The 17,463-nt window shown below is 37.6% G+C and overlaps 1 protein-coding gene across 2 annotated transcripts in view; it reads left to right on the top strand.

The window, feature by feature from the left end:
• ZNF277 (zinc finger protein 277) overlaps positions 1 to 17,463 on the top strand; it is a 53,861-nt gene that overhangs the window by 30,363 nt on the left and 6,035 nt on the right. For both annotated transcript variants that reach the window (XM_042815382.1, XM_042815383.1), the window contains 3 exons: positions 7,696 to 7,787; positions 9,558 to 9,668; positions 12,470 to 12,602. In XM_042815382.1, the coding sequence (XP_042671316.1) occupies positions 7,696 to 7,787; positions 9,558 to 9,668; positions 12,470 to 12,602 (336 nt within the window). The remainder of the gene's footprint in view (positions 1 to 7,695; positions 7,788 to 9,557; positions 9,669 to 12,469; positions 12,603 to 17,463) is intronic.

Genomic DNA, 17,463 nt, shown 5'->3' with positions numbered 1-17,463 from the left:
CTGACAAGGCTGTGCAATAAAAAACAGATACGTTTTTTTGCAAAAACACAGTTTTGATAAAAGAACTACTGGTTGTGAAGATCAGTAGTGGAAACTGGCAAGGCAGTCTGGAGTCAAAACTCAAGATAGTGGGAAAGGCAATTTCGTTATAAGTTCTTGGGGTTATCTTTAAGATTTTTCTTTAAAAAAGTGAAAACCCCAAACCTACTTTCTGAAAATGTACACTCCCTACCACAGCGCCAACCTTGTGTTGCTGTCATGTTCACATGAATGGTAGTTTTAGGTAAAGAGGCTGCAGTTCCACCCTGAATAGTAGTCTTCACAAGAAGTGGAGGAGGGATAAAGAGATGTTTAAAATACAGAGCTGTAGCTATTTCCTAGCGTGAGTTGCTTCTATTATCTCCAATTTTTCACAAGCTTAAGCTGGGATAAGAAACTGAAGGTATGCACTGAAAGAGATTGAGATGCTAGTCTGATATGGCCCATTGCACCATCTGAAGGACTTACAGAGCAGTTAACGATAGTGTTAGCATGTCAGTACCTACATGGTTGAAATTCAGTAGGTCCTCTTTCCCTATTTGAAGTTCTATATTCAGTGACTTTTCTCAGGCACTTTGGAACTTTGCCCATCCTCCACAGGCTTTTGAAGAACTAACAGTCAGAAATTGTTTTATCTAATTCCATGACTCATCAGTAAATTCCAAAAGATTTGAATATATACAACTTTGAGTGTTAAATCCTTTTTTAGGTTTTGTTTGTCTGCTTCTTCTAAACGCATTTTATTTATGGTCTTAACATAATTAACCTTTTCTGTGAAGACTAAAGTCCTAGGAATTGGAGGCATTCCTGTTGGTCTCTTACTGCCTTAAGGAATAAGGTAGTTTGCTGCTTTTATTTGCTGTTTGCTTCCAATGGATGAGGAGGGTGATGTTTTCTACTACTGCATTTTACTGTGTTAGCCAATCTTAATCTTCTTTTGCTCCTCTTAGTTCCAAAAAACTTTATGTCCAGCTTTAGCATGGTAGTTCAGTGTATAATTCAGCCTACATAGTAGTTCAGCTTGTAATATGTAGTAGCTCAGCATACAGTTCAGCCCGTAGTATACATCTACTGCAATTCACCCTTCTTTTTCCTTTCCATCATCTTTGCATAGTTATTTAGTTTTTGTCATATCATGAAAATCTTACTCTCTTTTCAGATTGAGTCAGATTCTTGAACAAGCAGTAAGAATGTCTTCCATATCACTGTCACAGGGCCCTTCAAACAAGAGGGGCAGCTAAGGAAGCAGTCCCTTATGGCTATTCCAATTAGTCTTTGCCATTGGTTATTTAGAACCCAAGCTCTGCAATCAAGACTGGAATCTAGGGTGTAAGGAATGAAAGTCATTTTGCCTATTTCTGAGAGGCAGTTTGCCATATAAAGCAAGTTAGGAGACTGAAGATTGTGGAGATAGAACTAGAATACTCTTAATTTCTACACCAGGGGGACAGCCTCTCTTAGCTGATGATAGATCATTACCCCGTTTTTTCATCTTTTCCGAGAAGCAGGTTTGCATGACATCATCCTTCATTTCTTAGTCTTTGATATGCAGTTCTGTCTGTCCAGCCAGCAGGGCTCTGTTTATGAAGTTCCAGAACTATGTATGAGTTTTCAAATTCACTGCATTGTGAGGGAAAGCACGAGAAGTAGTCAGCAAACACATATGTGTTGTTGGTATGACAGCTGATTTCAAAGATGTTGAGCGCTATATGGGCTGGAGGTGCTATCCTGACAAACACAAATATTTCCTTGTACCTTAAGCTCTTTCCTGAAGCACTTCTCCAGCAGGTGTCTGATAATGCTAAAGAAAAGGCACCCTGCATGAGGTGGCATTGAAGAGGATTCAGTAATGATTACAGATCTTTTTTTTCTGTACTCAGGAGGCAATAGAGTAATGTGTGAAGTGGCAGAATCGAACTCAGAGATCTGTAAGAAGAGAAGATAAATATAGAAGTTAGGACGCAGGTTGTTGATAGACAGCTATGATTGCATGTCTTTATACAAATATAAAGTTTCTGACACCATAATTCTTTATATAACTTTTTTTTCTCTAGCAGCCACAAGCACAACCTGAAACTCATCAGCCAGTCTTTGAGGAAACTGTAGGCACAAACACAAATTTAAATCTCTTACTCTAAAAATAGTTTATCCTGAAGGTATATATAATTGTCAAACTCGGCAAGTGTTTAGAGTCTCAGCTCTCACCAGTCCCAGTATTTGTCACTAAGTGCTGTGCAGTTGGATTTGTGGGTTTTTGGTTTTTTTTCACTGGCAGTAAAGTATGTAAGCAGCTTCTTGTGATATGTCAGCATGATTCTTTTATTTTGTTGTGTTACTTTTTTTTAAGCCAGAATCTGTTTCACCTGGTTCCTTTGCCTACAGCAGTAGCTAATTTCTCAGAACACAGCAGGGAAGTGTAACTCTTACTTAAATTGGAAGAAACTAGAACTAAAGCCTCACACTGTGTATTTGAGAGATCACCTAGGAGGCCTTGATAAAATATGTATCTTCTTGTCTCGATCTGTTGTTATTCAGATCCAAATTCACACCCACTTGCTGCCTGTTGTAATATCATATTTCCTAGGCAGACAGTCTGATTTCAGTAGTATTAATGAGTCAGTTATCATAACAGCAGAGAGTGTGGCTTGTAATTTTGCACTCTTTGGAGCAGGGAGTGTGGCAGCATGTTCAGTGCAGCAGGACTCTGCTTATTCAGATGTTTGCGTGCTTCACACTCAAACCATTGGCAAGTTTCTTCTTCAAAGAAGCATCTTCAGACATACTACCTCCCCAGGGAATGTATAGTTTATAAAAAGCTTTAGTTGAAATTTCTGTAAAATGCTAATTTGCATAACATTCTATCTTTCTAGTCTCTTGCCTAGAGAGTTTAAGAGCAGAGGTCCAAAACTGGCAAGACAGATGCCAACAAGAATCCTGACACTTCAGAATTGTCTTTCTGTAGTCCAACCCAGTACTGAAATACTCGCATAAAGCTGTGTATGCTTCATTCTTTGGACTGATTTTAGACTGTCTTGTCAGAGTTCAGGGCAATAAACTTTTTTTTTTGTCCAGAACATCTTAAAAATGAAGATACACTGCTGCAGATTCCATTTTACAGGCTGAACTGCAGATTCCAGTCTTCCACTTCACAAATGGTTCCTGGACTGAGGAACAATAAGTTCTCATCTTGTTGCAGCCACATTTCGCTGCAGGATCTTGTCCCAAACTGTGCAGTGTAATCTACCTCTAGCTTACAGCTAGAGAAGTATGTTCTGCCTTAATTTCTTTCCTCTCAGAAATGCTGTATTTATAGAAGACAGGATTTTAGAGAAAGAATTGTTTTTGTCAGACCAACTGATGTGCTTGGAAGAAACAGGCAGACCACCAGTTTCTTCAGGTTGCCCACAAGCAGCAAAGCTTGTGCAGAGTGAGTAGTTGTGAATAGTTGTTCTGTGTAATAGACCAGAGCTATGCATTTAAAAGGTAAATTGTTTGTTAGTAAAAAACTGTATGCTAAAATGCAGTGGTCTGCAAGCAGTAAAGACAACTTAGCACCTCAATAACAGTATAAGATGGAGAGAGGGGTAGCAGGATCGGAAGAGTCTTATGTGTCTCAAAATTAATTGTCCTGAATCCCTGGCTTTTGGTTCCAATGGAGCTGGTACTCAATCTTACCTTCTGAAGGTACATCTTGAAGGTGTTTTGAAATACAGACAAGAAACAAAATAATTGTTTAGAGAAAAGTGCTTTCTAGCTTAACTATGCATTTTTCATCTCTCATTATCAGTGTGAATTCTTGCTGATGCACAGTGCTTAAGCAGTTTTGGAAGAAAAAAAACTGGTAATTTCATCCAAAACATTGCTTCCAGAGAGAGGAACAGGCACATTTTTCAGAAACATTTTAAATTGCCACCTCCCATGAGCAAGACTGAACTCCTCATAACCTCAGACTTAGCATGAGAATGTGTGTGGCATTTTTGATACTCTAGGTTACTAATTTTAATGCAAATGATCAAATTTCTTTTGTATTAACAGCTTAGAGTGGTGGTATATTTAAAGATAATTGTCCTGCTATAAACACTTGTACATCCTTGCTATGTTCTTTTTGCTTGTTTTTGATTTTTTTTTTTTTTTTTAGTTAGAACACAGCAGAGATATGATTTTATAATTTGTCTGGATTGGTTCTTTATGGTAGATCAGCCATATACTGAAAACTATGTAACTGCAAACTGTAGAAGAGTCTGTGCCCACAGAGAAAAAAGGGAATTGGATTAATGGCTGTTTCACAAGTAGTTTGACAGTCTTCAGTGAAGTAATGCATTTTTTTTAGTGTGTCACACAGTATGATGGGAAGATTGAAAAATGAATAGCTGACAGAACTGCTGAGAAAAGATAAAAAGAGATGGGCATCAGGAATTATTAATCTAACAGTATCAATATTGTACACTAATTGCCTGAAATCAGACTCTGGCATTTGGGTCACTTACTGTTCTGGTGTTTTGGAATATCTTCTCTGCCTGTACTCAGCTCTCATTCGTTGTGGGAAAATAAATATATTCAGTTTGTTATCTGTTGCCTTTTCCTTGAGTAACTTTGTCTTCTTATTCTCTGACACTTTGATAGGATACAGTGTCCTAAAAACTTTTGGAAAATCCTCATGGCTGTAATGTTTTTGGTTTTGTATTTTTTTTCTTAATATAACAAATATGACATAACAGTTCTAACAGTTTGGAAACTGTTGTAGGTAATAAAGTAAATTGTTCATTTCTTGCCTCACAATTTGAGTTCAAATTTGGCTTAAATTGTGAAGCTGAGCATCTTTCCTTAGAAAGACCATAGAAGTTTTGTACAAAACTCTAATTGCTGTATCCCGTCAAAGTACCAGGAATGGAGTTAAAGGCTGTTTGGGAGCGTCCTTAGGGAAGAGTACTGTACTTGATTTGAGCTACTGCTTTCAATTCCTCACCTCTGCAAGTGCCAGAATTGGTTTCTGTCAGAGAAAGTACCTGCTAGCAATGAATGATACAAGCAAATAAAAGGAGTGTCTACATTGGAAAATATTTTTTAAATTCCACCTAGAAAATTTGTAAAACAGTGGTGCTATGTTAGACAAGGCCTCTTAGCTGCCAGGCGTGTTCGTGTAGGGGGAAACCAGAAGGCTGAAGAGCAGAGTAAGAAGAGCAGCATCTGACTGAAGGATGCAGTGCTATTCTCATTCCCCCTCAGGCATAGCTGTGAATCACAGCTCCCCAGGGCTCCGGTAAGTTTGTAGGGAGTGGAAATCTGCAGTTATGTACTGTAGAACACTTCTTCTTTCACAGTAGAGTACAATTAGTAAGCTGTGATAAAATGTCATTAGTGGGTGAGGAAGTTGCTGTCCTAACACTCAATTTGTATGTGATATCTTTTGATTTCCTTATAGACTGTTTCTAGCGTGTTTTGCAAGTTATATAAACTACATGCCAATGCCTTCAAATTCGAGGTTAGCAAAACTGTGTGAGACATGCTGCTAAGGGAAGAGAGGTGACAGCTCAGAGTACTAGCAAAAGCTCCAGTTCTCACTGCTGTGCTATGGGATGCTTACTGCCCATGTGGAGCACGGATATTCCTACTTAATTGCATCTCTACTGAAGGACTCTCACAAGACATGTTATGCTCCACTTATCTTTTCCAGTCTTTTTATTTTATCTTTTTTTGTTTATTTGTTGACATTTTGAATAAAACTGCAGGATATCTGAGGATATGGTCTGGAATTTGAATAGGTATTGCTGAACATGACTCCAACAAAAAAGGCATGCCTTGTTGTGTGAAATGAATAAAAACGCCCCCGTATTTGCATCTGAAGAGTTGACAGAATCTTAGCTGATGCACAGTAGATAAACACTTGAATATTTTGATTGAATACGGGCTGTAAAATGGTCTAAGACATGGTGCATTCTTCCCCCCTGGCTTGTGTCAGAAATAGTGTTGCCAGCAGAAGCAGGGAAGTGATCATCCCTCTGTTTTCAGCCCTGGTGATGCCACACTTATGTTCGGTTTTGGGCCTTTCACTACAAGGAAGATATTGAGGCCCTGGAGCGTGTCCAGAGAAGGGCAACAAAATTGGTGAGGGGGCTGGAGCACAAGTCTTACGAGGAGCAGCTGCAGGAATTGGGATTATTTAGTCCGTAGAAGAGGAGGTTCAGGTGCTACCTTATAGCTCTCTATAACTACCTATAAGGAGTTGTGCTGAGATTGGTTGGCCTCTTCTCCCTCATAACTAGCAATAGAACTAGAGGGAATGGCCTCATTGCATGAGGGTAAATTCAAGTCGAATGTTAGGAAAAAATTTTTCTCCCAGAGAATGGTCAGGTGCTGGAATGAGCTGCCCAGGGAGGTGGAGGAGTCACCGTCCCTGAAGGTGTTAAGAAACATTTGGATGTTGTACTGAGGGATATGATTTAGTGAAGAAATATTGGTGATATGTGGACAGTTGGACTGGATGATCTTGGAGGTCTTTTCCAACCTTGGTGATTTTATGATTCTATAATTTATTTGCCCAGCATCAGCCTACTGAAATCCCTCGGTGCCATGGTAGGCTGACTTGCACAACCAGGCAACTTCCAGCACATGTGTGTTGCAGCACATACCTGCTATGGAGTTTACCCACTGGACATAGCTTAATGTGAACTTATGCACAGACTGTAGACCAGTTTGGGTTTTAATCCACACAAAACAGTACAGAAGAGGTAGGTCAGAAACACAAAGCCTCACTATTGCAGGCTTGAAGGAGATGGATTGAGAAAATCTCCTAAAAAATTCAGTCAGGATCCCAAACATTGGAGAACAGAGAGTAGCCTGTTTGCATAGCGCAGAAAATAAACGCATGACCAGTTGTCAGTTCTTAAAACATAAGCACAAGGCAGTGTACTGTTAGGCTGAAGATGTGCAAAATTGTAATCCAAACACTGACTCCCTCATGTCCCAGATGATCAAGGCCTTTCCATCTGAAGTGTAAGGTAACCTGTCAGTAGAAACGTGTCACTTGCAATGTGATTTTGTTTTTGTTAGGAAAATTGTGGTCAGCTGTTGTGAAGAGTCTAGCCAATTGCTCTAAGTTAAACAAGGCTTGTGGTAAAGGTGATTAATCAGCTTCTCCTTTCCTATGAGGTTATTGCATGTCGCAGTTCCTTGCAGAAACCACCATCCTTTGTCATCATTCTTTGTCAGGAAGAGGTCTACTAGACTGCCTGTGATTAGATGTGTAGAAGGAACATTATCATTCCACTGGGGTTTATGTGGTTACCCAGAAACTTGCTCACTGATAGCAGGGATAAATCTGAACCTAAGAAGAGACAATGAAGTGTTACGTTATGTAAATAATCATTTAAATAGCTGCGTAAAATATCTCCATGAGTTGTATTTTCTTCCACAGAACTTGCACAATACTAGAATTTTACTGGAACTGCACTGGAGCACACAATGCATTTGGAAAATCTACTGTTTATTTTGTAAGGAAATTCCCCCTCCTCCAATACTAACCTCAGGTTTCTGTCAGCAAATTTTCATTTTGTATGGTCATTGGTAACAGTAAGGATAAAGAGGTGTAATACTTCCGTGATAAAATGATTATTAATTTTTATCTCAATAACTGTGTCTGGTTTTTTTTTTTCATAGAGAGAAATTCTAGAACAGCAACAACGAGAGAGATATGACACAAGTTTTCATAGCATGTGTATGTTCTGTGATCAAGAATTCACGGGAAACAGGTTTGTTTATTGATCTGTTTGCTTTTAGTTTATTTTTTCACATCTGCTCAGCTTTTTGTTTATGGTTTTAACATTGTCAAGCCAGTTAGTAGAGTCATAGGCTAGAATTCTTTTGGGGTTATTGTTTAGGTATTTCTTTCAACTCCTATTTTAAGTGGACTCTTCCCACTTCTCAGTCCTTTAATTATTCCAGTACAACTTTGTGTAATTATATGGTAAGCTGGAGATGAGAACGAAACCATTCTGAAGAGAGAGTTTTTCAGCAGTTGTTTTGGTGTCCAGAAGAGCAGTTTAAGCCAGTATGGATAATAAAAAAAATACATTTATCCAGTAACATATTTTCCTGCTTATATTCACACTGGTTTGACAATGTTTAAACCTAGAATGGAAAAGAGAAAAGGAAAAATACAGAATCACGGAATGGCTCAGGTTGGAAGGGACCTCAAGGATCATGAATCTCCCACCCCCCTGCCACAGGCAGGGCCACCAACGTCCCCATTTAATACTAGACCAGGCTGCCCAGGGCCCCATCCAAACTCGCCTTGTACACCTCCAGGGATGGGGCATTCACAACCTCTCTGGGCAGCCTATTCCAGCACCTGCCTACTCTCTGCAAAGAACTTTCCCCTGACATCCAACCTAAATCTTCCCTCCTTCAACTTAAAACCATTTCCCTTTGTCCTGCTGTTATCTACCCTTTCAAAGAGTTGATTTCCCTCCTGTTTATAAATTCCCTTTAGGTACTGAAAGGCTGCAATTAGGTCACTCCGCAGCCTTCTTTTCTCCAGGCTAGATTAGATTGAGAATAGAATGAGAATGGAGTGGTTTGCAGTACTGGTCAAGTACCAGCAGAAGCTGCATTCACTTTTTTATACACAGTTTCTACTGGAGAAAGTGAGTATTGCTCCTGAATGTTTGACTGCATGGGTAGCTCTGGTCATCTGAAAATATAGAATCTGTGGTCATGTCCCTGCAGATCTTCCCAGTTTGGAGCAAGTATCCTATTCTCTTTACTGACAAATTTAGTGAATGAACTTCAGATCATTCAGCACCCAAGATCATTGCTTTCTGCTTACTCTTGGATCTGACAGACAGAGTATGTGGTTTGCAAATTGCACTTGGACTGTGATGAGAGGAAGTTTCAGCAGTGTCTGTGCTTGGATTTTTCCCTAGTCCCTAAAAGCAGAAGCTGATGAATAGAGATGTCAGACACCAAAGTAATTAACCAGTGCACTTCTATTAGAAGAATATCTTACTTTAATATTCGTTGTGTTCATGAACCGTTTTACCCTACTGATGATGTGTTGTTGTGCTGCTTTTGAGTGCTCTTTGTGTTGCTAGTGCTGCATGAAGCAATATTGCTATAGAGGAGTATCATGCAAGAAACTTTTGTTAACCGGCATAGAGAAAACTAACAAATGGCTTTTTAGAATGTTTCTTAAGGCCATTGTTTGAAATGTGTGATTTGCTTATTCAAATTAATAAATGAGATTTGCTAAGAGAGGGTCAAAATAAAAAGGTGTTGTAATTTTCATTGAAGGATTACATGGCATGCGTGCAGATTACCCAGTTGAAATGTCACTGCACATAGAGTAGATCTGAAGTTGCATACTTCCTATTTGTTTTTTTTTTTTTCTAGCTGTGGCAGCAATGCTATTATTGTTTATTTAATGTTGACTTTGCATTTTTAGAGCAGCTGGCATATTTTGACTGTGTAATTCTCATGCATATTCAAAAATACATCATGTTCTTTTTGAATGTCTTTTTTAGGTCTGTCCTTCTCAATCATATGGCAAGAGAGCATGCTTTTAACATTGGGCTGCCAGATAACATTGTGAATTGCTACGAGTTTTTGGCTGTATTACAGGAGAAGCTTGACAAGTAGGTTTGTTTTTCATTGTTATTGTATTTAAACGGACTTGAGTGATATTTCATTTAACCTTGGAATTAAGTTGGGTTTAGTCAATGGTTAGTCAAGAAGAAACTAAGAGAGAATGTAACTTCTGCTTGGTTATCTTAGAACACTTTGATTTATCAAAAGCTAATTCATAATACTTTGTAGTACATGTTGGCTGGAATAATAGTTACAGGTAGTGCTTTAGTTATTACGTGTTACAGTTTCGTCTGATGTCAATAGTAGCATACACCTTTTTCTCATGACTGCTAGAGTCAATGATCTTCTTTATCACTGTAACCATCTTTTTCTTAAATATCTCTTTAATCACTTAATATGGAGTTCTTGTGCCAATGATCTCTTTTATATAAGTGAATGTGTATCAGTAATTTGTGAGATGTTTCACTACTGCTTTCAGAGTATATCCCAGAGCAGAAGGGGAAGGCCAATCGATGTACATGCTGATTCAGAAGTGTAAATCTGAGATGGCTGAAGAAGTTAAAAAAAAGAAGAACTCCTTCGGGAGAAGAACTTTGATAGCAAAGACCAACAAACAGTTAACTTTGATTTTTTTTTTTTCAAGTGTATATGTGCCCTTTATGGATTTAATAAATGGGACAGGCAATATAAAGTATGCCACTAATATAAATTGGGCTCTAGCAAAACGTGTACTTCCTTAAAACTGAAACTGCTGCTTTAAGAAGCCTATTAGATTTTAATACAATCTGTAACTAAAGATTCTAGGAGAAATTTGCATAAATCTTAAACTTTGAAATTAACAGCAACAGAACAGAGATTTGTGAAAACTGTAATGTAGATAATGTAAGTTAGATTAAGTATCCTTCCAGATGAATTTAGGATCCTTGGCACGTACTTCTGCAGAAAAGAGAAAGAGATTCAAAGGACAGAAATGGCAGTGGTGATCCCTAGTTTACAGTCTTTGGCCTATCAAAGAACATGCAGTCATGACAGATACAGGTAAAATTCCTCCAGAAATGAAGATACTTTAAGAATATCTTTTATGCTACGATTAGTGTTTCCTAATACGCCTCCATGTACGATACTGATGAATCACAGCTTGACTATTTGTCAGGAGTTCAGAGTATCATTTGGATGGAGGTTTTTGAAAGTCAGCTAAGTCTGTAGTTAATATGCACACTGAAGTTCCTTCCAAAGCAATGAAAAGCCACTCCTCTCCTACTGCTAAGAATAGACTTAATAGTTGTGCTAGTAGAACAGTACCTGAAAATACTTTGTAGAGCAGAAAAGTCTCATTTTAGACAGCCATGTCTACACTACATTCTATATACTGGGCAAAAGCATTACATACATTTCCTGGGAATGCCTTACACAAGCAGATCATACTCTTAATCATTAGCAGATAGAAGTAAGCTGACTTGAAAACATATTTTCTGCCATCAGACCTGCAGTCCATCAGCAAAGCACTAGTCAGATTTTTAGACTTCAAGTTCAATTAGAACTCAAAATGTATTGAATAGCCTAAACTTTACAACTATTCTTGAAGGCTTTCTTTTACTGCTATAAGATAAAACAATTTGCCCAAATTTAGTTAAATTTGGAATCCTACCACATTGCTTTTAGCCTCTCAATGTAATTCATTATTTCTCCATTTGGAATTTCAGTGGTTCAACAATTCTAGCACTGTACCCACTTTGTTCGTGGTCATGGCCATGAGCACCCACCTGCTATTCTGTTATTTATGAGCTGTCCGGTTCAGGGAACGGTCACATCGAGGCCTACTGTGGTTCTTAAGGCTGAGAAAGACTTCAGTTCAGTGTATCTGTCACAACTATCTAGAAGCTCAAGATCTACAACCAGTAAACAAGGACATTCCTGTAACCTCAGTGCTCTGCTGTTTCTCTGCTGGAAAAAAGATGGCTGTTGTCTGTTTCAGGGATAGATGTCCATTTAGACGAAAGTGCAGATTAGTCTCCTCATAGTCCACTGTCTGAGAAGAGAGACTACTTAATGCTGTCTAGGCTCAACTTCAGGTACCAGTTGATACTGTAGGAGAGAACAATTCTTTTATAGTACTCTGCTTGCAATAGAGAATTTAATACTGTGGATATACTTCTCTTGTGTTTGCTCTGAGGACATAGTGTAGTAAAGTTTCCATTTGTTAATGAATGTTTTCAGTTTCTTAAGTAACAAATAAATGTATAAGTATATAAATAAAAATAGAAATACAGATATATGAAGTGTGAATAGTATTAATAAATTTGATTTGTCAGGATTACAAAGCCTATTGATCACCCTGTCAAACTTTTTTTCAGTCACCCTCTGGGTTAGAAGTATGAAGCTCTGTTTAGCAAGTTTAAATTGTTCTTAGACATATGTAGCACGTTCAGAGTTGTTGTTGGTTTGTTTTTTTCTTCCTAAATTTCAATGCTACAATTACTCATGGGTTGGATTCCCATAAAGGCATTCCAAGCTGAGTGTTCATTTCTTAACCAATCAGTAGCCCTCCTGTGTCCTGCTGGGGTGATTTTGGTAAATCAGCTTTTTCCCTCATGTCGCTTGTGGAGCAACAGTAAACTTTTTTGTTATCTGTACTTTCATTTTCCATAGTTTTTGTTAGGTGCTGTTTTACCTACATGTATGATGACTCTACTGTGATCTAAGATGAGTTTTTTTTGCAAATAAATTAATTTTCCTTTTCATTTAGCTTGCTTTCAGAATTAGTCTTACTGTATACATCTCCATCTTATTTAAGTGTATTATCTTGTACTATTTTTAATGTGTTGACCTGTTTACCTTTTTGTTTTAGTTTGCAGTGTTTGTACTGTGAAAAAGTCTTCAGAGACAAAAACACACTTAAAGATCACATGAGAAAGAAGCAACATCGCAGAATCAATGCCAAAAACAAAGAATATGACAGATTTTATATCATTAATTACTTGGTAAGAGGTTCTATAAATCAACTAAAGAGCTGCAGACAATGTCTTGTTAAAAGTGAGTAATTGCATTTCAGCAATTAGTAAAAAGGTCAAAAATCAAGTCAAGGACTCTTAAGGAGTATGTTCATTTATGGTATGATAATCTAGATAATTGTTAAACTAAGGAATGGTAAACATTTGTTCTTGAGAATTGATTCTGAGAGATGCAAGAATGCAGCTTGAAGAGATGCTAATCATCATGTCATTAGTGCTCAGTCTTTGCTTTAAGTATCAGAAGGGAAAATGAGATAGAGTAATGAAATAAATGGAGATCTAACTTGAATGCTATTGGCTTTGAGCTTGTTTTCTACAAACCTTAGTCTGGAAGTGCTCTTCAGAGTATAAATTAGATGCAAAGAGGAGTAAAATGAAAGATATGGAGATGAAAGAAAAAGTTTTTGCTCTTAGCCTCCAGGTAGATGTATGCTTTTAGGTAATACTATTTTTTATCTCACATCTGTGAGAGTGTGTATGCATATGTGTAGCAAATTTTCACTTGCTGTCTTCAGCTCTTGAATGTAAGAGATGCTTCAAAAGCTTCTGCACTTTCCTGGAGATAACTATATTTCACCTGAACTAGTCTGTGTGCCACCTGCATGTATTAATATCCAGGTTATAAATGAATTTTGCAAGCACCTTTGACTGTTTTACCTTTTCTTTCTATTTAATCTCTCCTTGGGTTTTACTCCAATCAAGAAGTTGGATATTAAAGTTCTGCCAAGTCCCTCCTACCTTAGGTGGGGTGAATTTCCTTTGTGATCCTGTATGTCTTCCTTCCAAAGATCAGTGATCTGAAACTTTTATTTTCCTTTCCAGAAACATGAATACCACTTTAAAAACTTTAAACTTGCTTTAAAAACTGATCTATATTTGCTGCATAGCAGTGAAAAAGTTATAAAGTTCTGCATGTTGGATGTTCTCAGCTTCTCTACAGAACTTAGTCTTTTCTTCCTCGAAAGTTAACAGTCTCAAATTTAATGTTTTAATTGTTTTAAGTGGTTTTAATAGCTTTATTCTTCTCTATTAGTTCTGTAGTCTTATGTTTTCAGAATGCAGCATCCTTTTCACGTCCCTTTCCATCTCAAATTTGCATTTCAGTTCAGCTTTGTATCTGTCCCAGCTTTGATCAGGAAGTTGAACCAGAAGCACAGAGAACTGTGTGATAACGCATTCAGAAATTTTAGAGACAGGCAGGGAGGTTATAACATCAGGGAGGATACAGTGGGCTATCCCACGTTCATAATCAGAAAAGCCCAGATTAAATACAACAAGGTATAACATGTTTGTATATCTAACCTCTTTTCCCATTCTTCCCACTTGCTTCAAAGCAAGTGACCTTGTCCCAGCTGTCTACTGCGAATGATCTGTGGCCTATGCACTTCCTGAACATGTCGCAGTACCCTTTGAGTAGTGCTTTTGGCGTGGTCACTGAGCATTCAAGCTGTTAAACAGCATGGGCAGCCACAGGACTGGACAGAACAATACCAGGGAGGTGGTGGAGTCGCCCTCCCTGGCAGTGTTCAAGAAGCAACTGGCTGAGGAGCTACGAGCTGTGGTTGAGTGGGTTGTGGTAGCAGTGGTAATGGGAGGATGGTTGGACTAGATGGTCTTGTAGGTCCTTTCCAACCTTGTGATTCTATGATTCTAGGACAGGGCTCAAGCCAGTGCCCTGGACCTCTGTGGTTATTGTTGGGATTCTGGGCAGGACTTTGCAGAGTGTCTTCTTAAACCAGCCTGAACCAGTTCGGATATTGCCTATTTATTGACATAACTTAGAGACATATTTTTCACCTCCTTGATATTACAGAGAGAGGATAGCAAATGTCATTCTAATAAAAAATGTCAATCTACCAAGATGGAGGCTGCATGTGCAAGGTTTCTGAGGGTGAGCTTCTTGTGCAGCTTCTGGGACACTTTTCACCATTTCTCCTCTGACTGTATGCACTGTGCTACAGCCATTATTTGGGGTTTTTTGCACACATTTTGTCTTTCACTGCATTCTATGCAGCAGATTGTTTCTACCCTGTTTCTGATCCTTCAAAATGTCTCCAAATCAGAATTTTTTACATTTCTTCTTTTAAAACAAATGAAAAACTCTTAAACATTTACAGAATTGCTCACTATATAGTGTGTATATTTGTGTGTATTTGTGTGTATATAGTGTGTATTTGCACACTGTTAACATGGGACCAAATTGATTGTTAACTTGAAAATGTTAGAATTCTCCTATGTTGTATAGAGCATGTGTTCTCAAAATAGCTTTTGGTAAACTCCTTATTTTTGCACAAAGTAGGAAAAGAAATTAATGGGAAGAACCTTAATTTGTTCACTGAGGGCTCAGTAGGTTGGCCTTATTCTAAAGAGAAATACCATTATTATCTTCTGCTATCACACTATATGTAGTGTACAGTAGACTAAATCAATATGATAAGACTTTTTTCAATCTGAATTAAAATTCATTGAATTCTGGATGTTATGCAAAGTGTGTTTTCTAATGACTTAAAGTCATTTTACCTCCTCTCCCCGAGCTCCTCACACTTTACCACAGGATTTTCCTTTCTGATGAATACTATCAAGCTTTACTGACATCTCAAGAACTCTTAAGGATCCATTATTCCCATTGCTCCAGACACACAGGGGAATTATGCAATTTCACACTACAGACACAGATTGAGTATTTTATTTGAATTGACAGGTATACTTTCAATATTTACTAAAGATTTAATCTTGACCAAAATATTTAAACTTACAATTTATTTATTTTTTTGTATGTTTTCACCGAAAGGTTTGAATTTGGGAATGTAATAAAGATCTTCCCTTGTGCCTGTTTGGTCCTGTTTGTTTTCATCATAAAGAAGCTGTGAGACTAAGTAGGTCTCTAATGATAAACATCAATCTTATCCACTTTGCTTTTAGGTTGTGTTCCATAAAGCTTTTTTATCAGCAAGTGAATCTTAACCTATTTAAATAGATAATTATTTAGTGCAAGATCTTACAGACGCCTTTTAAAGCAAAGTTGTATATGTTGTATATATGTTAATGTGCTTTTTTTTTTCCTTTATATATTATCTTCACCAAGCACTGTGTAAAATAGTCTTTTTTAGCTAGAACTGGCAATTGCCTTTATTTTGCACCGAGGGGTTTAAAACCTTTTTGTTCTGATGTTCTGAGAGTGCCCATTGCATTGCCTTACGATCTTCTGGACAGTTCTTACTTGTGTTTTTACGTTCATGGCAAAACTTCCATTGACTTCTTCTAGAGCAGTAGGCTTTCCCTTCATTCTTTCTGTCCATCCACTCAACTTTTCTTTTTACTTGATGTTTTAGTAAAGTTATAAGGACGTGTTTTCATAACAAAAGTTATATTTTTTGTATGTCAGTAATTCGCTCTCCAAAATTTTCTATTTGGTATAGCAATGAATAATATTGCAAATTCTTTTGTAAATGTTTTGGTATTCTGAGATTTTGTTATGACTTCTGTCATGACCCACAGACTCTTTTATTTATCTACCCCATATTATCCATACATTCTTTTGCTCACAGGTTAGTGTAAAAATACCTTATTACATCTTACTGTCAGTAAGAATAGAAGGGTTTTTTTGTCACATATAAAAGGGTTTTTTTGTGCATATGTAATAGATTTATTTCTTAAGTAAGTATCAAAAGTTTATTACTAGGTACTTACTGAATTAGAATGGGAGCTTTGCAATGATGCAAATGACTCAAAAGGCATTGGTGTCACTTCCACAGTGGATTTGGGGATCTTTTTTCAGTATTGTGTAAGTATGAAAGATGGTATCATCAACCCTATACTATTCCAAAATGCTTGAATTATAAATTGGAGGAAAAAAAATCAGGCAGAACTGAGCAGCTATGCATCTCAGAGATATGTTTGGGTTACTTTATTTTTCTCTTCTCCAAAAAAACTTCCTACCTAGTTTTGTCTCTGTGCCTTTCTTAGCCTGTGTCCCCATGAGTCATCTTGTACCAAAGATCAACTAAAAATAGGGAGGGAAGAACTCTGGAGTCTGTGATACGTGCTGGGAGTCAGAAAAGAACAAGGCAGTAGTAAAACTCTCCTGTTCCAACCCAGAAAACTGAGGCAGACCTAAACTGAGAGGGCCTTCCTTTGTGTGTTTGAGAGATGGTCACTGTCAGCACTTTAAGCATAGAGTATGTGTTGTAGTAGATGATGATGTTTATTTTCAAATTGTCTGATGGCACTTATCTGTACTAATGTAACATCGCCATAACGAATGTGCATATGACTCAGTTAGCTGAAAATGCTACTTATCACCTACTAGAAAACTTGTTTTCAAAATGGCTTTACTTTTCATCTGTGATATTTTCGTATTGCCAAGCCCTGAGTCATCATTATTAGCTGTTGCTAAAGGGGGAAAGGAAGAGTTATAGGGGTTACTATCTATATTTAGCCTGTTCTGACTTAAGTAGTGCACATTTTGTAAAATAGTAAATGGAAAACCTCCTTCAGTTGGTGATAGTTCAAGTCTTAATGAAATGTTCACGTTCATTTCTCTTCAAGGAGAGATGCAGTCACCAAGAAGGAAACACTTCATGTTAAAATTAATCCAGTGTCTATAAACTAATGATGGGGTAAGCCTTTTTATGATAAAGCATCACTAAATTCTGCAGCAATATAAAGCAAATCAGATGATCATAATAAGGCAGGTGAGAAAAAGGGTATGGGGAAGTTTGCAGGGAAAGCAGCAGCTGTTTGGATTTTCTGAGCTTCCCAGGCCTAAAGGTCTATTTGCATGTAGTTCAGTAATTGCTGTTCGGGGAAAAATGCTTGAGATAGCAGCTGC

This window comes from Centrocercus urophasianus, unplaced genomic scaffold, assembly GCF_019232065.1.
Source record: "Centrocercus urophasianus isolate 14NV4802_14NV808 unplaced genomic scaffold, USGS_Curo_1.0 seq_15, whole genome shotgun sequence".
NCBI classification, from domain to species: domain Eukaryota; kingdom Metazoa; phylum Chordata; class Aves; order Galliformes; family Phasianidae; genus Centrocercus; species Centrocercus urophasianus.
This window is presented reverse-complemented; position numbering and strand designations above follow the sequence as displayed.